The sequence below is a fragment of the Pan troglodytes genome, chromosome 2, assembly GCF_028858775.2.
Source record: "Pan troglodytes isolate AG18354 chromosome 2, NHGRI_mPanTro3-v2.0_pri, whole genome shotgun sequence".
NCBI lineage: Eukaryota > Metazoa > Chordata > Mammalia > Primates > Hominidae > Pan > Pan troglodytes.
The window spans coordinates 161,722,368-161,750,287 of NC_086015.1; the positions used below are offsets into that span (position 1 = coordinate 161,722,368).

Sequence of the window (27,920 nt, forward strand, 5' to 3'; positions counted from 1 at the left end):
TTTTAAACTGTGTTAATACATCTTGTTATTAATAGTAATGTTTGTCCTGTTATTTTGAAAGTAATACATATACATATTAAGAAAAACAAATACATTTGGTCATATCATTAGAGCCTAAGATTTTTAGAGTAAGAAAAAAGATGTACAAATATAAAATAAAAGACTTTCAAAATCCTAAAATCTTTAATTTGATTGGTAGTATCAGCATGAACTCATATTAACTGTTTCCTTCTAAAAGTATGTACTTCATATCTCACGTACTGAAGAGGTTCAGAAGCATTGACAATTCAGTAACAATGAATACCCCTAGTACCCAGATTGTTGTCTATAAATATTATTCTCCATTATAAAGAGCCTGGATTCTTTGGAGAAATGGCTAATTTCAGGTCTGGGACAGAAACTGTTCAAGATTATCCTACAACTATTATTAAGCCATAACTACTGGGGATTATATTGAAAGGATATAGGAATCAACTTCAAGAGGATCCTACTACCCAAAAATGAAGCAATTGAAGCATCAAAATAAGAAAATGACTACCATGGACTAAAGTACATTAAATAAATAAATATTCGTGAACTCATAATGATCATCTTTGGTCACCTTTGGACCAAAATTGATAAATAAAGAGAAAGAATCAAACATTTATTGTGACTTTTCTATATAGGCTGTATTTCACAGTCACTGAATAGTTAATGAGGAAATGTTCTTCATTATAGAAAAATCACAGCTGATAAATGTGGGAAGAATGATAGAGTATCACCATTTTACAACCTCTGATGAAATAATGGCTCAAAGCAACAATGTTGCTAATTTGCTAAGTGAGAGATTAATGGAGAACTTTCTAAGGGGTCAGACTGACTCACCTTGTCCCCACTGATCAATCTTAACCACTAAAAGTAGGAAACGTGCATCCTGATATGATGTAGTAGGAATGACACAGCGTCACCTATGACATACTCTTCACCAAAAGAAATTGAACCTTAATGTAATTAAACCTATAGGTTTCACTAGTGGTTTACACAAAACATGGGAAATAGAGGAACATGTTAAATAATATTAGAATAAAATCAGCCAGATCCAGAATCTAGAAACTTTATAAGATACATGATTCAGATTCTTCAGTAAATAAATGGCAATGAAAGGGAAAGGCAGTGGACTGTAAGTGATAGAAAGAGACTTAAGGTACTTACCAACCCAGTGCAATGTGTGGACCTTGTTTGGTTCCTATTTCAAACCAACTATAAAAAGACTTTTTTACAATTAGTGAAAATTAAATATGGAATATTTATATATGTAATCAAATTAAGGAATTATTGATAATATTTTTAGTTGTGAAAATGATATTGTCAAGTTACTGTTTGTCTTATTTAAGTTCTTATCTGTTGGAGATGCCTACTAAAATATTTAGGGATAAAATGGTATGATGCCTGGGATTTATTTTTAAATATATCAGATCCACCCAAAAAAATTGAGGTGGATATAGATAGATAGATTAAATAAGAATAACAGAAAGTTAATGGTTATAGAAGCTGAGCACTGAGTACAGGTAGATTCACTGTGCCCTTATTCCTTTTATATGTATTTCCATGATAAAATGCTAAAGTTTAAGAAAAAGTCCTCCCACCAGATTAGCTGAGATCATTATGGCAGTGCCTTCTTAGCAGTGTTTTAGGTTTTGAGTATGAGTCTTAGTTCATAGGAATGTTACATTTGTGGATCTCAGAACAAAAGAGTTTCTTGTTATAGCTTAATTTATAATGTCTTTTTATCCAATTAAATTTCTTCATAGAAAGAACATTGCTTAGGTGTAGTGTTATTAACATGCTTACACCAAAATACGCTGACATTATACCCTGTTTTTCAGACCAAGCCACCCTGGTAGAACAAGTAAAAAGAGTAAAAGAAATTGAAGCTATTGAAAGTGATTCTTTTGTTCAGCAGACATTCAGATCAAGTAAAGAAGTCAAAAAGGTAAGTTTTTATCCACCCATTATGAGTAAACCTTTGGATTCTATCTGAAGAGATGCTTTATTAATGGATTTTACTTAAATGTGTTTCTTCTAATAGATGAAGTGAAGCAAGAGAGTGTCAGCCATGTTGCTGAGAGAGAGAAAACAAATCAGGGCGACTCAGTCACTTTAATACAAGTTTAATTTGTATAAAAAATGCTATAAAATGTGTCAGATGTCACTTTTATTTTTAAATTCACCAAGAATACCAAGTAATATGTCAACAAGATAGTTCTATAACAGTAATGCACATTTCTTAACATACATGGTTTTCTTTTCAAATGTGTACATCTACTTTTTGAATTGACATTGCTAGAGAAAAGTTAGAAAAGGGCTTTAATAATAAAAACTAATACCCATATTGTCACATATACTTCATTCTTTGCCCAGATGATTATCACTTATTTGGCTGTGGTAAAGGAGCTTTGATTGACATTTTACTTCCATTGAATATTTTATTCTTTCATTCATTAGTAGGACTGCTTTTAGGAATTAGGTTTCTATAGTAGGAAAAGGCATTCTAGGAAATACATTTATTCTTTAATAACATTCATATAATGAAAATATGATTATAATTAACACTCTAAAATATTCTACATCCATAAATTGTATTAATGGCTATATAATATCCTGTTGATGTCTCCTGATGGTTATTTTTCCTCTGTTATCAAATAAGTAGTTTTAACTTCAGAGATTTTAAGTACATGTTTATTATCTTTTTAAAATAAAATTTTAAGATGGAATTACTTGTTAAAGGCTAGCATTGTTTTAATACATGTTTCCAAGTCACCCTCTGAAAATATTCTACCAATTCAAATTCCACCCGAAAGTTCAAAGAGATATCTGCCTCCCGCAGATATCTTGGTTAACACCAAATCCTATCGGGTTTGTCATGTTTACTGACCTAATAGGTAAAAATTGGCCTGTTTCCATTAGCACTTCTTTTGTTATTAGTGAGATTAAAGTCTTTTCAATTACCATATACTTTTTAAAATAATTTATTCAGGAGAGATATATTGAGCATATACTACATGTTAGGCATAGGACCAGATAGCCCTGGATAATCTGTGGTCCTTGCGTTGCCATTTTGTTGATTTCCTTTGAACTTTTGATAGTTTGCCACCACAACTCCTAAAAAAATGGGGCTGTGAAATAGACATTCATAAATGTAGTTGCCCATTTTATTTAATCTTATTCTTACATATTATCAGGCCATTCATATATCCTAATGGAATTACTATGATTTATTTTAAAACTTGCTTTCCTAATATTTGTTTGTGAAGTTTACCCTGACATCCCAGTTTTTATTGGACTCTGTTATGATAAACTAGCATTTTCATTCTGTAGAAATGCTTATTCTTCCACAGTCAATACACTGGGTTTTCTACTAAACAACTCTTTCTCACTTGGTACTAATTGTTAATTTTTCCCTTTAAACTTATTTTCAAGTCAATGCCTCCAAGAAAGCATGCATTGAAAGGTAGGAAGTGGTGCTAACAGGAGAATATGCTATAAAGCTTTATAAGGTGGCATTTATCTTGGTGAATATACAGTAGTCTGAAGTCTTACTGGACTTTTATTAGTCACTACACTTCAAAATGATCAGAAGATCAGTGATAGTCTAACAATGAATAAATTCACACTTGACTGAAATATAGAACAAAGGGACAGTTTATTACTTTAGAAAGTGATATCCCTTCCTAGATTCTAAAATATCTATATCTGCAATATAAGGCAAGGATTCAGGATGCCCAAGAAGCTGAATCATTAATGAGGAGATTACTTAGCAAAAGGAGGTAAATTATCTTGTGGACCCTTTTATCCAGATCATGGAAAGATATGATGGACTATCCCTAATGCATAGCAAGGATTAACTCTCTTGAGGACTGAGTTACCCATGATCCTAGTTTCAACATATTTTTCTCCTGGACAGTTTTATACACTTTGATATAAAGTTTGTATCCCTAAAAAAAGGCTTTTGTATGCTGGCCACCCCTTCAGTTGGTACCGTATTTGTTTAGCTGTGTTAATTCCACTAATTAAGCTAGGGAGCTTTTACCAGAAAAGTGGCTATTACCAGTGACATGCTAGACATTGTGTCTCCTGCAACACATATTGATTTAACTAGTTTTACTCTCTGAAATCGTATTTCTTTTGTCTGAGTAAATAGGGAATCTGATAGTCCCTGATATATCATTGAGGAACCAAGATGCAGCTTGTTTTCAAACTTAGTATGAGTTATTCAACCCTAATGTTGTTGTATCTGGCAGATACCCACCTGTGTTCAAAAGAAGGGTAAATAACCCTATGCAGCATGGTCTTTTGGCCTACTTGGAAGTAGATTTTAGTACTAATTTTTACAAACTAAACCACCAGGTGGCAGCGCTACTCAAAGCCATATATTTGATAGTAGCCATTTTGAGGTTTTGTTTTATAGTCAAGGGAAAATTTTATCTTACAGTTTTTCTCACTTAAAGAAGCAATTAGGGTTCTCTCTACAAATTTTTAATTGCCCGTTAATAAACAATAACTTCCATGCTCTGATCTAACCTCTGAGAGCTTCACCTTCTATTATGTGTAAGTACTTCTCAAAGAAATCTTAATGTACTGTGTAGGTAAAAACAAGATGAGATTGCTTGGTTTATATGGTAGAATCTTATCTCTGCTACCTGAAGAGGTGGTATCCACATCTTTGACAACTAGAATAATAGCACTGCACATATTTTTAAGGCAGTTTAAAATGAAAAGTGTCTCCTAGCTAAGCCCTATCATGCCATGGCTAAGATACGCAGAATGATATGCTCTTACAGTCTCCGTAAGGCAATATAGACTACCAAAAATCAATGTCTTGAACCTCTTGGATTAGCGTATTTCCCACTTGCACTTGTGCAGAATATTGGGCTTTTTAAATGTTCTCAGTTGTATAAAGGGTCAGTATAATATCACTTAGGGCCACAAACCATCTGGGCACAGTGTGTTGGAGACATACAAATGTTTGAGACTTGGCAAAAAAAATTGCTGACTCCAAAATATGAGAATAAAGCTGCCAAAACAAATTGAATAAATATTTATTTAAATGTCTATAAAAGTTAATATTATCATTAACACTGGCATCATTGTTAGATTTAGTAGTCATAAGCATCTTAACATTTGAAAATAATTTATAGATTTCTCTTACTTTGTAAGAATTCCTAAACATACATGACTGCCCAGATATCTATCCCTCAGATATCTACCCCTTTTGTCCATGAGGGAATAAATCTGTCCTATGAATGCTGATCAGCTTCCATTAGAATAAAAATTAGAGTATTTTAATTGAATAAAACACATGCCTTAAAAAAAAAAGTGGATCTTGATATCATCATCCCCAAAATAGCTCAGAACTTGTCTCCTCTCCACAATCCACAGCCACCATTTAAATCCACATCATCATCTCATTCTTTAACTTTTATAGTAGCCCTCTGGTTGTTCTTCCTGATTTTCCTTTTGCATTTATCTAGTCCAGGACCCATTCAGCAGCCAAAACAATATTTTTCAAGAATAATTAGACTTTACTGACCATCTGACCATTACAGAATAACTGGTACCAAATTTGCCCTCCCACCATAAACAGCTATAGAACTTGACAAGATGTGTAAGGCATTGTTTTTAGGAATGTAACAATAGGCAGCTCAGGAGGGTGATCCTTTGGAGAAGGGAAATAAAAGGTGAGCCCCATAGTTACCCAGCTTTCTGTATGAGGGCACTTTCCTGCTGTGGTGCTGGGAAGTGATACCCATGCAGAGTGGTGATGTGGCTGTGTTAAGGAAGAAATACCCCAAGTTCTGGCCTGCAGTGTCTCACTGTCTTTTTGCTCACTATACACCAGCCCCTCTGGCCTTTTTTCTGATCTTCAAAGACACCAAGCCCTTCTCTCTCAGGAGCTTTGTCTTTTCCCTCTGGCCAGAGAACCATTCTTCCTCTTCACATGCCTGGCTCCTTCTAAGTCTTCAGGGCTTAAATTTCACCTCCTAGAGAAGCCATCTCTAGCCACCCAATCTAAAGTAGATGTTTTTCCCTTCCTGATCCCCATCATTCTTTGTCAGCACCTTGTATAGTCCTTTATAGCACATACTACAATTTGTGATTATGCATTATTTTGGAATTTATTTGTTTATAATCTGTCAACTCCATTAGCAACATATAATTGCCACTTGTGACAGGAACCATATCTATTTGATTCTGCCTGTGTACCCAGTGCTTAGCAATTAGTAGTGCTCAATAAATACTGGTTAAATAAATGGATCTCCAACTCTAAAACAAATTAACCTAAGAACAGTTTAATTCATGCATATTTTATCCTCTGTATATTTTTCTTAGTGACATCTGTTTTTGGCTTTGTTCAGAGAAGTGAAATGTTCAGAAGTATAGATAAGTTAAAATAAATGGAAATTGAAAAACAATAGGTGTGGAACAAATGGGTATAAAAAAGGCTACATAACAATCTCCTATTCATCTTGTTTTTATTTAATTTTACTTTTTAATTTCAGCTTCTGATCTAATCCATTTCATATTATCCCTGTAACCTTACTGCTAATCAGTCACTCCTTGGCCTTCTTTCTTAGGGAATAGGCTATTGAAATGTAACTAAGTAAGCACTACTCTGCTGGCTCCTTCAAGGCAGAAACAATGATTTATTAGTTGTATCCCCAGCACTTGGTACAGTGTATGGCACCTGGTGAATACTCAGTAAAGGTGGAATGAATTGGGAGTCTATGGTTTGCATGATGGTATAAGAAATCCTACAGTTTTATTTTTTGCCAAAGATACATTGTACCTTTTTTTCAAACTTTTATATGTATATTTTAATATTTTTTAAGTAGCTCCGAGACAACCTTTGAGTTCATCAACTGATGAATGGATAAATAAAATGTGGTAGATCCATACAATGGGACATTATTTAGCAATAAAGAATAATGAAGTACTGATACATGCTGCAACATGGATGAACCTTAAAAACATTATGTGGCTGGGCACGGTGGCTCACGCCTGTAATCCTAGCACTTTGGGAGGCCAAGGCGGGCTGATCACTTGAGGACAGGAGTTCGAGATCACCCTGGCCAACATGGCAAGACCCCGTCTCTACTGAAAATACAAAAATTAGCTGCGTGTGCATGGTGGTGTGCACCTGTAATCCCAGATACTTGGGAGGCTGAAGCAGGAGAATAACTTGAACCTAGGAGGTAGAGGTTGCAATGAGCCAAGATTGTGCCACTGCACTCCCACCTGGGTGACAGAGTAAGACTCTGTCTCAAAAGAAAAAATTATGCTAAATGAAAGAACCAGTCATGAAAGACCACATATTGTATGATTCCTTTTATCTGAAATGTCTAGAATAGGCAAATCCATAGAGAAAGAAGACTAATTGTTACCTAGGATGGAAAGGTTGGAAGGAATGGGGAATGATTGCTAATGGTATGAGGTTTTGTGGGGGATGATGAAAATGTTCTAAAGTTGATTCTGGTAATAATTGCACAACTCCATGGATATGCGAAAAGCCATTGAATTATGTACTTTAAAAGGGTAAATTGTATGGTATATGAATTCTATAACTCAAGGCTATTTTTCTAAAGATAACCTTTGAATTTACTTTTCATACCTAAATTGGCCAACTAAATGTTGGATATTTGTTGTAAGCTTGTTTTGATTAATAGAATTTAGATATATGAAATATATGTATATTTCAATAGTATAGGCACATAAGTACCAATTTCTTAAGAAAAATATGCTTATCATAAGAAATGATTAACATTTTCTCAGCATTTTTCTATTTGTTATTCCTAAAACAAATACAATATAGTTATTCCTATATTCTATTTCTATATATCTATAACTATATTCCTAAATATAGTTATTCCTAAACAAACAAATATAAAAATAAAATAACTGTATTTCTAAAACAAACAAATACAAAAGGTAGGGCCTTTTTGGAGATGGGTATCATCTCAAAGGAGACTAATTGAACAGTTGTTATTCAAAATCAGAAATATTTTTGAAGTAAAACTCTAATTGTGTATTGTGTTGAAATTAATATGTGTTGTTTCTTTCAGTCAGTGGAACCTAGTGAAGTGAAACAAGCAACTTCAACATCAGGACCAGCATCAGCAGTTGCTGATCCACCCAGTACTGAAAAAGAAATAGATCCTACCAGCATCCCTACTGCTATCAAGTACCAAGATGACAATTCCCTGGCCCATCCAAATGTAATATCCTTAAACTTTACGAATGTCAGTTGAAGTCTAATTTACTGAAATTATTTCAATCTGTTATCCTTTTGTGCTAACACCAAGGAGGCCATTGGAGGAAACAGGTTCATATTCCCTTGCTAAAAATAGGCATCTGGCCCCCAGGCCTTTAGAACTGTTATCTATATTTGAATACAGTAGGGTCCAACTCATGTTGCCTAACCTGTAGAAGTATTCTGTCTATGGTTAAGAAAAATAGACAAAGAGAAGCATTTTTTCCTTTTTTTTTTTTTAGCTGAATTGATCAGCACCATGAGAAGTGTTTGTTTAAAAATCTAGCACTAAAAGTTCCATTTCTGAGCTCTACTTTGTTCATTATCAGTGAGCACATCACTAACATCATACTTTGCTGTCTTCCATGAAATGTTGTAATTCTGCTGTTTTGGAAAAGTTATAGGAAATAAACTTCACAAATATAAGGTACAAAATTGTTAAGCAGTGATGTTGATACTAGTAGTTGTTTTACTCCAAGAATTTCTGAGCATTACTAATTCCAAATAGATAGTCATCAATTAAGAGGTCATCAAGAGTTAAACAGTATCCAAATCTTGTGTTGAGAGATATATTCTACAAAGGTGAGTTCTGTCATTTTAGGTCAAATTCAAGTTATTGGGAGACAGTAACATTTTTTCTTTTTCTTTTCTTATTTCAGTTATTTATCGAGAAAGCTGATGCTGAGGAAAAATGGTTCAAGAGATTAATTGCTCTCCGACAAGAAAGACTAATGGGCAGTCCTGTGGCCTAAGTAATATACATATAGTTGGATTGGATTGTCAGCAGTAACATTGGAAATTTAGGTTTTTAAATCCCAATATTAACTTTTTACTCTTAAAAAGAATTTTGCTGATTATATATAAAGGTAGTCTCATTTCATTTGTCTCTCATGTAGGCTTGAATATTTGTTAATTTGAATTAAATCAAACATTGTAAAAATTAAAACATAAAATTTAAGATTGCATGAAAATGTTATACTGTTAATAAAGCTAAACATGAATAAGTCTGTTAAAATGAATGGTAGACACTAGCGTTTCTTAGTGCAATTCAAAAAATGTCAAGATGTCGTTTAAAGACACAATTTTGATTAATTATGCATACATGAGAATTGAATTACATGCTATAAATATGAGATTTCATCTCCCATATGATATTCAACCATTTTTAAATATTTTATTTCACCATATTGCAAATTTTTAGGCACAATAAAAAGCACCCTAAGCAATGTAAGCAGAATGTGCATGTTAAAGAACATATTTATGGAAAAAAAAATTTTGAAACTTAAATAAATTGATGATTTTGCTTAGAGATCAGCTTCTACTAGATGCTCCTTTACAACATGTTAGCAGATCTCAGCTCATTGTTTTAGAAATCACATGTTCATGCTAGACCTAACCAGTTGGCCAAATACCTATGATGGAGAAATCATTTCTGAGAAAACTGATAAGAGCTCTCACTTCAGTCTTACTTACCCCACTGCTATTCCCTGTGGAGAAAGCCGGCTAATTGTTTTGATAAGGCTATCTGCCATTGTAGAATACCTTTCTCTAGTAGCTGAATGACAGTCAACTATACGTTCCATACTAAACATGCCAGAGATAGGACTTTTAGGCCTTGCTTTACAAAACTGGTTTTTAACAGCTGACATGAATATTTCCCGTTTCTATTTTCTTTTTTTTTTTTTTTTTTTTTTTTTTTTTTTTTTTTTTTTTTGAGACGGAGTCTCACTCTATCCCCCAGGCTAGAGTGCAGTGGCGCGATCTCAGCTCACTGCAAGCTCCGCCTCCCAGGTTCACGCCATTCTCCTGCCTCAGCCTCCCGAGTAGCTCGGACTACAGGCACCCGCTAACATGCCCAGCTAATTTTTTGTGTTTTTAGTAGAGATGGGGTTTCACCATTTTAGCCAGGATGGTCTATTTTCTTCTGTTGTCCAGTCACTAATTTAGTCTCTGCGAAGACTGTAGCTTAGAACAAAAGATAAGCAAAAAAAGTCTTCAGGGTAGGACTGCCAACATATAGGACATTTTAATGCCATCTTCTTTATATTTCTGGGACATTAAAATTCAAATCTCTGTTGAAAATGAAAAATGTAAAACTTAGTTGCAAACAGTATAGAAAATAAGTGATGATGAAATATTTGTTTTCATACAAACATGCTTTCCCATTCTAAATAGATGTTAGTTTTCTTTTTTCCTTGGCTGTAAATAAAAGTGCCCCAAATGAACCGAGATTTATGTGGTTTTTAACATAGATGTATACAATTTTAGTGACTTTAAAAGGGGTTACAGTTTATGAAATATTTTTATTTCATACTTTGTATAACTTATAAACTACAGAAGTACTATCACCCTATTGGAAAGTGTATGTTAGTGGTCTGGGCAAGAATATGGGTTGTCATTTGGGCCACTAATGATTCTCCAGAGGACCTGGGCTAGGCAGTTTTCTCAATATCCCTGATCTTCCTTATCTATAAAACAGTGAAAATCTGGTCTACTTCAATTATATTTAATACCAGTGTTCCTCTGTGGCAAGTACCCCAAATACAGAAGCTTGAACTGTGACAGAATTGTTTTTTGGGGTTTTTTTTGGGGGGGAGGGCGGTGGTTTGAGACAGAGTCTTACGCTGTCATCCAGGCTGGAGTACAGTGGTGCGATCTCGGCTCACTGCAAGCTCCGCCTCCCAGGTTCATGCCATTCTCCTGCCTCAGCCTCCTGAGTAGCTGGGACTACAGGCGCCTGCCACCATGCCCAGCTAATTTTTTTTTTTTTTTTTGTATTTTTAGTAGAGACGGGGTTTCACTGTGTTAGCCAGGATGGTCTCGATCTCTTGACCTCATGATCCACCCACCTCGGCCTCCCAAAGTGCTGGGATTACAGGCACGAGCCACCATGCCTGGCCGAAAATCAAATTTTTTTAATGAACTAAACTATGGTCCCTACAGGAATTTGGTAACTACTTCCTTCCTCCCTAGTTTTCAACATGATTCATTTGTATATATTATTAACTTCATTTACCTGCATTCCTATCAAAGACCACAATATTACCACACAAGCCAAATCAAATTTAATGAAAAGGACTGCATAGAACATGATCAAACATATTGCCTAATTCAAGCTAGCCTTCTTTAATATCCTTATATAGTGAGTCTATAAAACAGAATAATTCCTTTCATGTCACTTGATTAATGATAATAATTTGGACATACTTGAGACCTTAAGTGTTTTATGAAACATTGATTTCTTACAAAATGATGGGTACTGATAATACAGGTTGAGTTTTCATTTCTGACAAGTAAGTATATTCTCAAGGAAAATGAAATAAGAGCATTTTTCCTGGCACTCTCTAGTTATGAGGAGTCAAAGAGCTAAAGATATGAGCACAGAATACTTTGAATCATTCACCTCCTTTGCTTCAGCATCCTAACATGTGAAATGAGGATACTAATTGCAGACCTGCCTACTTTGATTTTTCAGTAAAATGACATAAAAGAAAGCCCTTCATAGAAACTTCTGCTATTTATGCCAAGGGAACATTTGACATGATAGACATCTTAGTGAAATGTGGAACAAATAGTTGCTACACTCCAACTTGAATGTGTTTATGTGTGTGCTTGAGCTGCCATGGTCAATAGTTGCCGTTCCAGCGATTTCCTCAGCCTTCCCTGCTCTTCTTCCCTGCCAAGGTCGTAAGAAATCTTACTCTGCAATTAGTGACCTACCATCTACTTATTTGAGAAATCTCAGTTCTTCTTCACAGTCAGATTTACCCATTTATTCATGAATATCATTTTGAGTACCTAGTTCATGCTGGGCACAGTAAGATGTGCTTGGGGGATGCATACCTGAATCCAGTAGAGATCCTGCCCTCAAGAGGCTTAGTTGTGAAGCCCAGACATGTAAATGATGTCAGAGATATAGTACTTAGTGGCAGAGGAGAGGACTTGGTTGCAAAGAAGAGAAATTACTGTAAGTTAGAAAATTAAGGAAGTCTTCATGGAAGAAATCAATCAAACTGAGTGTTGAAGGACAAGAAAGCTGGAGCCATAGGAACTCTCAGTCACCCACTAATATCTTCCTGATAGCTATTCTAGAAGGCTGGGAACTACTGCAGTTTTAACCTAGGACAGAGTACCTCTCATGAAATACCCAAGTGGCCCTGCTCAGTCAATCTTACCAAAAATCTAGGCAAAATTTCAGGTTCCTAGTACCCCTCTGACTCTCTATTCCTTTCTTTTTGTGGAGAATAAGCTGAATAAGATAAGTCTTCATTTGGCCACAAGCATCAACAATCTTGCCTACTGCCATTTGTCAGCCAAGATGACAGATTCTGCAATGGAGCTGAAAAGAGACTTTCAATGCCGCTAAAAAAGAACTACATCTGCCAGTAAGGGTTTGCACAACCATGTAGACCACTGTGTGTTCCATTACTCTCTGTTTTTCTACTCTGTACTGTTATAGAAAGCATCATTTGGGAAGTAAAAGACACAATTCATTTGCCTGTGGTTAGGTCCCTCCCCAGATTTTCCTTTGATTTGTGCATCAAGTGAAAATCTTTAAGCAAATAAGATAGTAAAAAAAACTAGAAATGAAATAAGACATAGGACATTTTCAGCCACTAAACTCTAGATGAGTTTATATCAAAGGCTTGCACCCATGTTACTCTTTCCTTTCCTCCTTTCCCTACCCCAAAATTCCTTGTGAGTATTACAAGAGATTTTAAATAAACTCTTGGCCATTACTCAACTGATAAAATGCTTGGATTATTTGCACAATTTTTTAATGTCCTCCTGTAAGCCTTACTCTTTGGAACTCCTTTATAGAATAATGGAAAAGTAAGTACTCTTCATAATAAAACATTTGAGTCAGTAGAGCACAGCAGGAATACAAATGGATATAAGAAAGAACACTGTAAATTCTGTAATCATCTTAACCTTTTATCATAGGGATGGACATTGATTAATATATTCAACTCTATTTGGTGAGTTTTTTCTAAAAGAAAATGCTGTCATGATATATTTCCAAGTTATTTTGGCTATCATTGTTTCTCCAGAATCTGGCCTAATGCCTGACATACAGAAGGTCTCAATAAATATGTTTTAATGAAGAATTAATTAGCCCATCTTAAATAAGAAATCTATTTAGCAGTCTGTTTATTTACATTGCTCAAGCTATTTGGAGCCAGTGCAAAAATAAATAAATGTTATAACCAAATTATTTTGGTTTCTCTGATCTATATCTCCAAATGGCTCTGAGCTGACAGAGGCTTTCAGATGTCAGGAAAGTACACTGTATGTGGTGCCTTCTCTGTTGCATTAGGAACTAAACGGTGGGACTAGAATTTAAGCAGGGATCTTATTAGTCCTACTCTTGCCCAGAATTTTCTAGTCTGACTCTTTCTTTGTATAAATATTTCAAAATGTATTGATGTAATCATTCTGGGTCCACCAACTGGCACCTATCATCTCTCCTTCCAAAGCTATAGGTCAGCTTTCAAGAAATAAAGACTACGAATAGAGTAAGACAACACTTTAAAATCAACAATGTAATCATTTTATTTTTAGGTCTTGAGAAGGAATGGCAAAATGATCCCAGTGCCGTTCTGAGTGATGAACTGAACTGACCCTCTCTCCTTAGCATCTTGTATTGTTGTTCAGCCTTGTTATCTCACAGTGTAAAAAACGTAGCATAGTTCAGGCTCCCTTTATAATCTTTTGAAATATTAGCTAGGTGCCGGGCACGGTAGCTCACGCCTGTAATCCCAACACTTTGGGAGGCCAAGGCAGGCGGATCACCTGAGGTCAGGAGTTCGAGACCAGCCTGACCAATATGGTGAAACCCCGTCTCTACTAAAAATACAAAAATTAGCTGGGCATGGTGGCAGGCGCCTGTAATCCCAGCTACTTGGGAGGCTGAGACAGGAGAATTGCTTGAACCCGAGAGGCGGAGGTTGTAGTGAGCCAAGATCATGCCACTTCAGCCTGGGCAACAGAGCAAGACTCTGTCTCTCTCTCTCTCTCTCTCTCTCTCTCTATATATATATATATATATGAACTAGACCTAGCATGATAACTCACACCTGTAATCCCAGCACTTTGAAAGGCTGAGGCAGGAGGTTTGCTTGAGGCCATGAGTTCCAGACCCAGTCTGGGCAACATAGCAATGCGTCCGGAATTTGTTCCTTCTGGTGGGTTCTTGGTCTCGCTGACTTCAATAACGAAGCCGCGGACCCTCGCGGTGAGTGTTACAGCTCTTAAAGATGGTGTGTCCAGAGTTTGTCCTTCAGATGTTCTGATGTGTCCGGAGTTTCTTCCTTCCGGTGGGTTCATGGTCTCGCTGACTTCAGGAGTGAAACCACAGACCTTCACAGCAAGTGTTACCGCTCTTAAAAGGTAGTGCGGACCCAAAGAATGAGCAGCAGCAAGATTTATTGTGAAGGGCAAAAGAACAAAGCTTCCACAGCATGCAAGGGGACCCGAGAGTGTTGCCACTGCTGGCTGGGATGGCCAGCTTTTATTCCCTTATTTGGCCCCACCCACATCCTGCTGATTGGTCCATTTTACAGAGCGCTGGTTGGTCCATTTTACAGAGTGCTGACTGGTGCATTTACAATCCTTTAGCTAGACACAGAGCACTGATTGGTGCGTTTTTACAGAGTGCTGATTGGTACATTTATGATCTTTTAGCTAGACACAGAGCACTGATTGGTGCATTTACAATCCTCTAGCTAGACACAGAAAAGTTCTCCAAGTCCCCACTCGACCCAAGAAGTCCAGCTGGCTTCACCTCTCAGCGAGACCTCATCTCCAAAAAATAAAAAGAAAATGAACAAGGTGCAATGGTGCATGGCTGTAGTACCACCTACTTTGGAGGCTGAGGCAGGAGGATTGTTTCAGCCTAGGAATTCAAGGCTGCAGTGAACTGTGATTATGCCACTGCCCTCCAGCCTGGGTGACAGAGCAAGACACTCTCTCTAAACAATAAATAAATGAAAATGAACTGCTAAAATCCCATGTCTTGAGTAAAATCCATAGCTGCAGTCTGTGATTCTGTAAATGTTCTATGAAAATTGTGTTATAAACTTGAATTGAAAATCATAAGTAATTGAAAAATCTTTTTTAAAATAGCACAATGGATTGAATGACTATATTAAAGATTGGGTAGATTTTTTAAACAAATTCTATAACTAGATTGTTTATGTAGCCATATTATAGCTTTTCTCTTTGCTTTTTCTGCTATAGTAAGTCTAATTGATCTGGAGAAGATAAGGCAGATGACTGATTTATTAGCAACTTGAAAAAAATGCTTTTTCTCAAAATGCTGTAAACTTGAATCATCTGCAATCTAATTACATGAGGTGAAAATGGAAGATCATCCAAAATTATAATGTCTGATATTTCATTTCATACTTGAAATGTTTTTTTAAAAAACAAATTTTTGTTTGTTTGTTTGTTTTTTGAGATGGAGTCTCGCTCTGTCGCCCAGGCTGGAGTGCAGTAGCCTGATCTCAGCTCACTGCAAGCTCCACCTCCTGGGCTGGCACCATTCTCCTGCCTCAGCCTCCCGAGTAGCTGGGACTACAGGTGCCTGCCACCATGCCCGGCTAATTTTTTTTGTTTGTTTGTATTTTTAATAGAGACGGGGTTTCACCGTGTTAGCCAGGATGGTCTTGATCTCCTGACCTCGCGATCTGCCGGCCCCAGCCTCCCAAAGTGCTGGGATTACAGGTGTGAGCCACTACGCCTGGCCAAAAAACAAAAATTTGTATATGCCTATCATAGAGCATAAGTAGTAGCTCAAGCCCTGTATTATGTAATAGCTACTCCATCAAAAACACTTGAACCTTTAAAAAATTTTTTATTTTCACATTAATACTTGTTATCCCATAATCATACTTGTGTTTCAAAGGTCATGTGACCCATTTTCAGCAACGTGTTCAGAATTTTAATGTATCTTATTTATAATTAACAATATGAGAAGGTGACAAGTGATTGATAACAGGTTATGGTTCACCATAGCCTAGAGAATGCCAGAGACTCTGTTTCTTTTGGAGGTCTTTAACTTGAAGTTCCAATTTTTAAGTATTTTTACCTTACTATAATAACTGCAATGTAATTATCCAGAGAATTGTTCAATTAATTTCTTACTTCCTTGGAAAGATATTTACACAGAACTTGCAGATCTTTGAAAGTAAGGATTATAAAAATATATGCTGCTTCTCTTATTTTTTGAAAAAACTATTTTGGAATTACCATGATCTGTGGCAAAAATTTCTGTTCTTTTACTAACAAAGGCAACATAGATTTGAAATGTATTTTTACTTTGGGAATTTTTTTTAAATCTAATGTTTAAATGTCTTCAATTGGGATTTAAATATTGGATTCCAGTTTTAATATGGAATTTGTAAATTAAATATGATTGACCAACATTTTACTAATTATCTTTCCGCTAAGTACTAAAAAATTTTCTCAATATTTATATTTTTTCTGTAAATTATATAATGTAAGTATCCAAGCTACTAAATGGCCACATATGATTTAGTAAATCTGCGGATTTGCTAAACTCATATAGAGGAAACAGCCTGATAAAAGGATACACAAAATGAAAATTATATCCTGAATTAAGCTTTTTCTTAAGTGAGATCTTCCATATTTTTATGATTGGGTTTTTTTATTGGAAAATGCTAAAAAACATAAAAGGAAAGGAAAGTCATCCATAGGCAACAAACTGTGGAATGTAAAGAAAGTCTGCCCCTCCTATTTTGCTGCTGCTTTTTTTTCTCCTGACCAGGTGACCATTCTGAACAGTTCATCTCAACTTTGCCCTGTGCCTAAACAAATACATCTGTATAGAGATATTTACACATGGGCTTGCTTTTCAGACCATAACAACATACTGAGGACCATGAGAAACATACTGGTCCGCAGTTAACTTTTTTCCCTCGTTATATACATTGGATAACTTTCCAAAGCAGTATAGCTATATGCCTCATTCTTTTTAGTGGCTGCATAGATTCCTAAAAGTGGAATTGCTGAGCCATATGGTATGTACCTTTCACATCTAAACTAGTAAACAATCAATGAACAGCAGCAATAAACTTTCAAATTATATGATTTCATGCAAATTAAGATTATATCAGTCTCCTTCAAGCCACTTAAAAACTAAAAAGTCAGCTGGGTGTGGTGGCTCACGCCTGTAATCCTAGTGCTTTGGGAGGCCGAGGCAGGCAGATCACCTGAGGTCAGGAGTTCGAGACCAGCCTGGTCAACATGGCGAAAACCTGTCTCTACTAAAAATATAAAAATTAGCCTCCAATCCCAGCTACTCGGGAGGCTGAGGCAGGAGGATCGTTTCAACCCAGGAGGTGGAGGTTGCAGTGAGCCAAGATCACGCCATTGCACTCCAGCCTGGGCAACAAGAGTGAAACTCCATCTCCAAAAATAAATTAAAAAAAGAACTAAAAAGTCAATTTGTAATTAGGATAAATTGCATGTATGCTAGTACTCTCCATCATCCCTTCACAATCATTCTGGACTCCTCTTTCCCTGCAGTGCCTCAAGAGGCTGACTTTCACAGACTGCATCACCCAGTTTCCCTTGCCCTCTGGCTTCTGGTTGCATTTGGCCAACGGGAGGGACTGTCAGGAAATTAAAAGGAAGGAGAAAGAATTGGGTATCTGTACCCCTGGAGGCCATGTTTCAGTGTGGCTGCCCTTTTTTTTTTTTTTTTCTTCTTTGAGATGGAGTCTCACTCTGTCCCCCAGGCTGGAGTGCAGCGGCACAATCTCAGCTCACTGCGACCTCTGCCTCCTGGGTTCAAGTGATTCTCCTGCTTCAGCCTCCCGGAGTAGCTGGGACTACAGGTGTGCACCACCATGCCCAGCTAATATTTGTATTTTTAGTAGAGATGGGGTTTCACCATATTGGCCAGGCTGGTCTCAATCTTCTGACCTCAAATGATCCGCCTGCCTCAGCCTCCCAAAGTGCTGGGATTATAGGCATGAGCCACCGTGCTGGGCCGGTGTGGCTGCTCTTCTGACCTTTGTAGGCTAGCCTCTCTCTCAAGGATACAGCTCTCACCATGTTAAATCAACAGCTCCCTCCTTATACCTCTTCAGACCTTTGTAGGCTAGCCTCTCTCTCAAGGATACAGCTCTCACCATGTTAAATCAACAGCACCCTCCTTATACCTCTTCAGACCTAGGTGCTGAAATTGTTTCTTGTAGCTGCTACTCCCAAATTGGTTCCTTTAACCCTGCCCACTTCTCTGTATATAATGACTTCATTAAGGTTTTGAGTATGTCATCTTTTCCTGCTGGGACCAAAGCTGATAAGATTATCTTCAAAGGCATTGTATCATTTAGGATTAATTAAGTATATCGATTTGTTTTGATAACACAACAGAAACAATGAACAGTGGCTTAGCTAAGAAAGATGTGTTTTTCCCTCAAGTGAAAGACACTTTAAGGTAGGTATGGTGGCTTCATATGTCAGGGACCCAGGCTCTTGTTTCACAGTTCTCAGTAAGTGGCTTCCACCATATGGTTCTAGATAGCTGCTGAAGCTCTAGCCATGAAGACTGCACTGCCTCCCTTTAAGGAGATTCTGAAATTAAAAGAGTATATATATATTAAAATTTATACCTCATCGGCTACAACTGAGTCAACTGACTGCTCTCCTGTTGCAAGAGATATTTGGAAAGGTAGTATTTCAGTTCATCCATAGCAGAAAATACCTTGATGATTATGAAGCTTTAGAAAATATTTAAATCCTGAAAAAGAACCTGGCCACATAGCACATCTACCAATTCAAATTTCCATTAACTCATGGAATACTGCTAGATGGCATAATTCCTTTCCTACCTCTCCTAAGGCTAGTAGACAAGCACTCTTTTCACAAAGTTATATTGTAATAGCAAGAATAGCTTTATGTAGAAACATTTCAAACATGAAGTGAATGAGTACATACAGTCCCTGAGAATTCCTAATTATCATTGCTCCTCAGCTCTCTATTCCAAGCCAATGCTAGTCAGTTAAGAGTACCTCTCTGAAACTGAATGTATCCCTTTTAGAGAGATCTGGCATGAATGTTTCAGCTTGACTTTATGTCATAATGGTATGATCTCTTAAGGAGTGGGCTCAAGGGAAAGGAGACACCAAATCATCAATTTAATTCTGGTGCCTAATCACCTCCTTGCCAATTTAATTAGTTTCTGTGTCTTTACTCAACTAAACATTTCCTTCTTTAAAGAAAAAAAAGAAGCCTTTCATTCATCTTATATTCTAAGCACATGGAAATGGCTAATTCTACTCTAATTCTATATTTACCAACCATTCTTTGACCCATGATTTCAGTCTCCACCAGCAGACGCTTCCTATCAACAAATCTTTTAATTTACAAAGGATCGGATACCAGGTGCATGAACTCCTATGAGTGAAGCAAAAAATATGAATTTTTTCAGCCTGCACTTGGTCCTGAAGAGCCAAGAGAAATGGTCTATGGGAAACAAAAGGTATAGTCTGGCTCCCTCTGTCCTCTGGAGAAAAGGTTGAAAAGGGTCTGCCGATGCTTCTATTCTTCTCTGGCCAACTTATCAAGGCAGAAGACCAGCTAGAAATTAGTGGCAGAAGCTCCAGCTGGTAATAGAGGTGCATTTGCCTGGAGCTTCTCCTTGCTTCTTATTTTCCTGGGAATCAAATAGGTCATCAGGAAGCAGCCGGACAGAAAGTGGATCCAAAAAAAAGGGAACTAGATAAGAACCCTGCACCAAGAAGTGACAATATATAATAGAGTTGATACTCTCTGTAATGGTGTTATAAAACATGTCTGCAAACTTTTTGATGCTTCTCCCATTGAGAGGTGAAGATCTATGTCCCTTACATGACTCTGTGTCAATCTTAGTAACTTGGTCCTAGCCAACAGAATACATCCGAAGTGACACAGCATAATTTCCAAAGCTAGTTCAGTAAAGGTTTGTGCCTAATTTTCTTGGGATGCTGACATGGTTTGGCTGTGTGAAAACAGATGCATATAGTAAACTGGTACCAGCAGAGTGGGGCAGTGCTGTAAAGATACCTGAAAATGTGGAAGTGACTTTGGAACTGGGTAACAGGCAGAGGTTGGAACAGTTTGGAGGGCTCAGAAGACAGGAAGATATGGGAAAGTTTGGAACTTCCTGAGACTTGTTGAATGCTTTTGACCAAAATGCTGATAATGATATGGACAATGAAATCCAGGCTGAGGTGGTCTCAGATGGAGATGAGGAACTTGTTAGGAACTGAAGTAAAGGTGACTCTTGTTATGTTTTACCAAAGAGACTGGCGGCATTTTGCCCCTGCCCTAGAGATTTGTGGAACTTTGAACTTGAGGGAGATGATTTAGGGCATCTGGCAGAAGAAATTTCTAACAGCAAAGCATTCAAGATGTGATTTGGGTGCTGTTAAAAGCATTCAGTTTTAAAAGGGGAACAGCAAAAAAATTCAGAAAATGTGCAGCCTGATAATGTGATAGAAAAGAAAACCCCGTTTTCTGAGGGGAAATTCAAGCCAGCTGCAGAAATCTGCATAAGTAACAAGGAGCCAAATGTTAATCACCAAGACAATGGGGGAGATGTCTCCAGGGCATGTCAGAGACCTTTGCAGCAGCCCCTCCCATTACAGGCCCAGAGGCCTAGGAGGAAAAAAATGCTTTCGTGGGTGGGGCCCAGGGCCCCCCTGCTCTGTGCAGCCTAGGGACTTGATACCCTGCATCAAGCCACTCCAGTTGTAGCTAAAATGGGCCAAGGTACGGTTCGACCTGTGACTTCAGTGGGTGCAAGCCCCAAGCCTTGGCAGCTTCCATGTGGTGTTGGACCTGTGGGTGCACAGAAGTCAAGAATTAAGGTTTGGGAACCTCCACCTAGATTTCAGAAAATGTATAGAAATGCCTGGATGCCCAGGCAAAAGTTTGCTGCAGGAGTGGGGCCCTCATGGAGAACCACTGCTAGGGCAATGCAGAAGGGAAATGTGGGGTGTGAGCCCCCACACAGAGTCCCCATTGGGGCACTGCCTAGTGGAGCTTTGAGAAGAGGGCCACCATCCTCCATTCCCCAGAATGGTAGATCCAATGACAGCTTGCACTGTGCACCTGGAAAAGCAAACACTCAGCCCATGAAAGCAGCCAGGAGGGAGCTGTATCCTGCAAAGTCACAGGGGTGAAGCTGCCCCAGGCCATGGAAACCCACCTCTGGCATCAGTGTAACCTGGATGCAAGACATAGAGTCAAAGGAGATTATTTTGGAGCTTTAAGATTGGACTGCCCTGCTAGATTTTGGACGTGCATGGGACCTTTAGCCCCTTTGTTTTGGCCAATTTCTCCCATTTGGAATGGCTGTATTTACCCAATGCCTGTACCCCCATTGTATCTAGGAAGTAACTAACTTGTTTTTTACTTTACAGGCTCATAGGTGGAAGGGACTTCCCTTGTCTCAGATGAGACTTTGGACTGTGGACTTTGGAGTTAATGCTAGACTGTGGACTTTTGAGTTAATGCTGAAATGAATTAAGACTTTGGGAGACTGTTGTGAAGGCATGATTGGGTTTGAAATGTAAGGACATGAGATTTGGGAGGGTCAGAGCAGAATGATATGGTTTGGCTGTGTCCCCACCCAAATCTCATCTTCAATTGTAGCTCCCACAATTCCCATATGTCATGGAAGGGACCCAGTGGGAGTAATTGAATCATGAGGGCGGGTCTTTCCTGTGCTGTTCTTGTGAAAGTGAATAAGTCTCACAAGATCTGATGGTTTTAAAAAGGGGAGTTCCCCTGCGCACGCTCTCTGTCTTCCCTGCTACCACGTAAGTTGTGAGTTGTTCCTTCTTGCCTTCTGTCATGATTGTGAGACCTCCCCAGCCATGGAGAGAACTGTGAGTCAATTAAATCTCTTTTATTATAAATTACCCAGTCTTGGGTATGTTTTTACCAGCAGTGTGAAAATGGACTAATATAGATGCTCACTCCTGGAGCCCTGAGCTTTCATGTAAGATCACCAACTACTCTGACGCTGCTACATTCTGAGAAAACCCATGCACTATAGACAGTGTGGATTTTAGTGTTCTAGCTAACAGTCCCAACTGAGTTTCCAACCAATAACCAGAATCAACCACCAGACATGTGAGTGAAAACCCCTCTAGCCATAGAGTCTTCCCAGCTGAGGCTCTAGAGATAAGCCGTCTTCATTTCCCTGGATAGATTTCTAACCCATAGAATCTGTGAGCATAATAAAGTGGCTCTTTTATACCACAAAGTTGTGGGGGTAGTTTGTTACACACAACAGTAACAAAAACACCAACTGTGTTGAGTCCTTGAAAATCTGGTTGAACCACATACTGATAAATACTGATGTTTATATAAATGCTATGTACATGCTATGCAGCCTCTCTACTAATGGTAGTGATCATCCAGCTTTTTAAAGCTTCTTAAAGCTGGGTGATCACTACCATTAGTAGAGAGGCTGCATAGCATGATGCTATGAACATGAGGTATAGAGCTAAATTTTGGCAAGCTACCTCCTGAACTTCCATGTCATGATCTAGTAAACAGGAATAGCAATTTCTGTCATGCAGAGTTCTCATGTGGATTAGAGTTGATGTGCATAAAACACTTAGCACAATGCCTAGCAAAGAAGCAGAACCAATTTTTTAAATAGTTAAAAATAACAATACTATAATTTTCTGATTTTATGTTCCCTTTATTTTATGAAGCTTTATTTTGTGAGTGATTTCCTTATTTTATGAATCATACTCACTATATATTGCTATGGATGGACATACCTATAAAAGTGTTTGGGTTCAATGACAAATATAATTAGAAAATGAGAGTGCCATGAAAAACAAATACAGGGTTATTCATGCCTTTAGCTGGAAATCGGCGTGTCCTACCAAGCTGACTGCCATGAGTAATATTGAATGAGCTGTGATCATCAGAATGACTGAAAATTAATAAAGAACATTAATTCCCAAAGGAAATCATTGTAGATCTCATTATTTCAGGAATAACCTACCTTAGGACTTTAATTAAAAATAATATTTATTCAAAATAAATGACTGCTGGCAGGTTTCTGCAGAATCTGTAATCTTGGTTATGCTAAATTTTCTTATATTAAGGCAAACATCATTAATCTCATTTGAGATGCCCTTCTGTCTGACAGTCCTTACAGCACTGGGGCAATCTGCAGAAGCCTTTTTATCTTCACAGAAGAGTTATAACTCATGCAGATACCTAATGTGAAAAGGTCTGGGCAATTACAGCCTTCACTTTGAGATCTACACTGGCACTTATTATGTTAGCAAGCATCTCATAGTAAATTTGCTCTCAAAAGGAGGCCAATATCTCAACATTACCATAAAATTAACAGCAGTTATTTAATTATTTTATTTATTTATTCCTACCAATCTTTGTTTCAGAAAAGCTCCAGGTGTTTCATTGAAATTCATAGAATATGACCAGATAAAACAGAAATTTCAGCAAGCCAATGGAGAAAATGGGACAAAAGAAAGAATGAAAGTAGAATAGTGATAGGGTTTGGCTGTGTCCCCACCCAAATCTCACCTCCAGTTGTAATCCGAGTTGTAATCCCCACATGTCGAGGGAGGGACCTGATGGAAGGTGATTGGATCGTGGGGGGAGATTCCCCCATGCTGTTCTCATGAGTGAGTTCTCACAAGATCTGGTTGTTTGATAAGTGTCTGGTGCTTCCCCCTTCTCTCTCTCTCTCACCCACCACCATGTAAGACATACCCTGCTTCCCCTTGGCCTTCCACCATGATTGTAAGTTTCCTGAGACCTCAGGTAGTATCTTTATAGCAGTGTGAAAACAGACTAATACAGAACATTGGTACCGAGGTAGTGGGGCATTCTTACGAGATATCCAAGAATGTGGAAACAACTTTGGAACTGGTAACTGGCAGAGGTTGGAGCAGTTTAGAGGGCTCAGAAGAAGACAGGAAGATGAGGGAAAGTTTGGAGCTTCCTAGAGACTTGTTGAATGGCTTTGACCAAAATGCTGATTGTGATATGGACAATGAAGTCTAGGCTGAGGTGGTCTCAGATGGACATGAGGAACTTATTGGGAACTGGAGTAAAAGTCATTGTTGCTATGCTTTAGCAAAGAAAGTGGTGGCATTTTGCCCCTGCCCTAAAGATCTGTGGAACTGATGACTGGATCATGAGGGTGGTTTCCCCCATGCTGTTCTCGTGATAATGAGTGAGTTCTCTCAAGATCTAGTTGTTTGATAAGTCTCTGGCGCTTTCCCCTTCTCTCTCTCTCTCGCCTGCCACCATGTAATACATGCCTTGCTTCCCCTTTGCCTTCCACCATGATTATAAGTTTCCTGAGATCTCCCCAGTCATGCAGAACTGTGAGTCAATTAAGCCTCTTTCCTTTATAAATTACCCAATCTCAGGTAGGATCTTTATAGCAGTGTGAAAACAGACTAATGCAAATAGGTAAGAAGTTAGAAGGAATGAGGTTAATCTCCACAATGCATACTGTAAAATTTTGTAAAGTCATATGCTTTCAAGTTTGCCAGCTGATTGTTGGGTCGTATTTCAAGTCTTACATAACAATTAACACTGATAATTTTGTTCTGTAGCTATTCTGATTATTTTTGTACAAGTTACTAATAGATACTCATACTGGGTTAAATAGTACCCTCCCTTAAAATGCACATCCACATGAAAAATGTGAATGTGACCTTATTTGGGAATAATGACTTTGCAGATATAATCAACTTAAGATGAGGTCATAGTGTATCAGAGTGGGTCCTAAATCCAGTGACTGGTGTCTTTATAAGGAGAAGGAGAACTGGACTCAGAGACACACAGGGGAGAAGGCCACGTAATGACTGAGGAAGAGACTGGAGTAATACAAGGCAAGCCAAGTATCAGCAACCATGAGAAGCTAGGAAGAGGCAAGGAAGGATTCCTCCCTAGAGCTTCCAGAGGAAGCATAGCCCTGCAACAGCTTGATTTCAGACTTTTAACCTTCAGAACTGTGAAAGAATAAATTTGTGTTGTTTTAAGCCACCAGGTTGTGGTACTCCCTTAAGGCAGCCCTAAGAGACTAATAAAATGCTTAAACATTTTTTTTCCTGAGAACCTAGAGTACATATTCAATATAAATATAAAGGTTTGAAGAGGAGAAAATAAGGTAAAAGAAAGACTCTCCTAAAAATATTACCAAGTTTTTTGTTTAACACCTATGACTCTACAATAGTTGACAAAACAAGTGACAAGTAAACAAATGAGTAATATTATGAGAAAAAGATTTGGAAGCAGTCAGTCACCTTTAGTTTAATAGATTGTTTTTATATGGAAATATGGGCTTTTTATATTTTATTATATACATTATTAGAGTCTAATTTTGCAAAGCTATACAGGGAGGGATGTCTTCATAAATAAGAAATTGAAAGGCAGGAACTTTAAAGCAGAGACCAAAATGATGTCAATCTATTTTAAGACTGACTAAAGAGAATTAAAATGGTAATATAATACACAGAACCTGATAAAGCTGTGCTAACCTTTTGTGGTCCAAATGAAAAAATTAATCTGTAATCTAAATATCCTGCAGAAATAAGACAACTGTCTCATGGCCCTGGAATTTTAAAATATGACCCTTCACTGATATGGTTGGTAACTGGTGTCCACTCACAAAGGCCTACTGCTAGGAGTCAGGGCGCTTTGCTTCTCAGCTCTCACAACGCAAGACCTGCCATCAACATAGTTTTGAGTTACACTCAAAAGGCAGTATGTGAATGTTACCAGGATCATGTGTCTCTTTCATGTCATGAAAACTCACTCTAACTAGATCATAGGCTTGCAGCCTATGGGCCAGGTTCACTCAAAGATTTGTTTGGCCTGCTATTTTCTTTTTAATTAGTTGTTAACTTTAAAAAATTAGATTTCATATACAATTCCATATTACCAGTGGGCATGAATTTCTTCAGGGCAATCATCTAGAGCTGAGTAGCAGTATTCCTTCTGCTGGAGGCAAGCCGCCTGCAGTGCCCGACTGTGCCCACCATGCCAGGTTCCTGTGAATATACAGCACAGTGATAAGAGCTGGGGTCCTCTGGCTGTGCGACCCTGAGCAAGCAGTTTTTCTTCTCTGACCTGTATCATCCTCTTATACACAATGGGCATACTTATAGTGTTTATCTCATTAGATCACCTGGGGGATTAAGGGAGTTAAAATTTGTAAAACACTTAGAGCAGTGCTTGGCACACAGTAGAAACTCAACAATGTTAGTTTTTATTATTATTATTATTAACTCTTTTTTTGTTTGTTTGTTTGTTTGTTTGTCTGTTTGTTTGAGATGGAGTTTCGCTCTTGTTGCCCAGGCTGGAGTGCAATGGTGTGATCTCGGCTCACTGCAACCTCCACCTCCCGGGTTCAAGCGATTCTCCTGCCTCAGTCTCCCAAGTAGCTGGGATTACAGGCATGCACCACCATGTCCAGCTAGTTGTTTTTTTTGTTTGTTTGTTTTTTGTTTGTTTGTTTGTTTGTTTTTTAATCTTCAGTAGAGACAGGGTTTCTCCATTTTGGTCACGCTGGTCTCAAACTCCCAACCTCAGGTGATCTGCCCGCCTCGGCCTCCCAAAGTGCTGGGATTATAGGTGTGAGCCACTGTGCCTGGCATCATTATTATTATTAATTCTTATTCTCCTTATCATCTTACCTAGTTCACTTGCCTCACATTTTTACTTGTCTGATCCCTATTGGTGTTCGTGTTTTTGACTCCAACTCTAGGTAAAGCCCTACCCTCAACTGGAGGTAAAGAAGACAGCTAGTCTCCTGTGTGTTAGGCAGTGAGTGGGGCCAGCTGAGGTTATACTCAGTGATTAAGAGCCCAGATTCTACAGTCAGACAGCGTGAGTTCCAATCCCAGTTCTTCCACTTTCCAGCAATACAGCCTTTTGCAAATTAGTTAATTCTCTAAAAACTGTGTTCGCTTATGTAAAATAGTAATAAAACTGTTGTGAATTGCAGGAACAGGAAAACAGACAACACATGTTCTCACTTATAAGTGGGAGCTGAACGATAAGAACACATGGACACATTGGGGGCAACAACACACACTGGGGCGAGGGGAGGGAGAGCATCAGGAAGAATAGCTAATGGATGCTGGGCTTAATACCTAGGTGGTGGGTTGATTTGTGCAGCAGACCACCATGGCACACGTTTACCTATTTAACAAACCTGCACATCCTGCACATGTACCCTGGAACTTAAAGTAGGAGTTGAAGAAAAAAAAACATGTGAATTAATGTGCCTAGTACATAGGTTTTAGCTTTTATTATTAACAACCTACAGCAGACCCCAACATTCTCCATCCCGCCCCGCCCCCACCCCGTCCCCACCCGACAACCTCTGGCCTTGGCTGTCTTATTTCTCCTAACAGGCTGCCAGTGCCATTCAGCAGTGTGAGCCTTCCTGGAGGCTGTTTCCCAGGGGAATTTCTAGGTCTTTGGGAGATATGAATTGGGAGGAAATCAGGTATAGGTTGGAGCCACTCATTCTCAATTCCCTAGCTCCCCTTTACCTTGTTACCCCAGAATATATATCACAAATGGCATTAAAACTTACATGGCCTTATAA

The 27,920-nt window shown here is 38.0% G+C and overlaps 1 protein-coding gene across 8 annotated transcripts in view; it reads left to right on the forward strand.

Annotated features, from left to right (window-relative positions):
• Window positions 1-10,512, forward strand: part of RSRC1 (arginine and serine rich coiled-coil 1) — a 438,867-nt gene extending 428,355 nt beyond the window's left edge. For all 8 annotated transcript variants that reach the window (XM_054682322.2, XM_063806358.1, XM_516841.7 and 5 more), the window contains exons 8-10: window positions 1,866-1,972; window positions 8,100-8,252; window positions 8,947-10,512. In XM_054682322.2, coding sequence (XP_054538297.1) covers window positions 1,866-1,972; window positions 8,100-8,252; window positions 8,947-9,039 — 353 coding nt within the window. In that variant the 3' untranslated portion in view covers window positions 9,040-10,512. The remainder of the gene's footprint in view (window positions 1-1,865; window positions 1,973-8,099; window positions 8,253-8,946) is intronic.
• The last annotated feature ends 17,408 nt before the right edge of the window (window positions 10,513-27,920 follow it).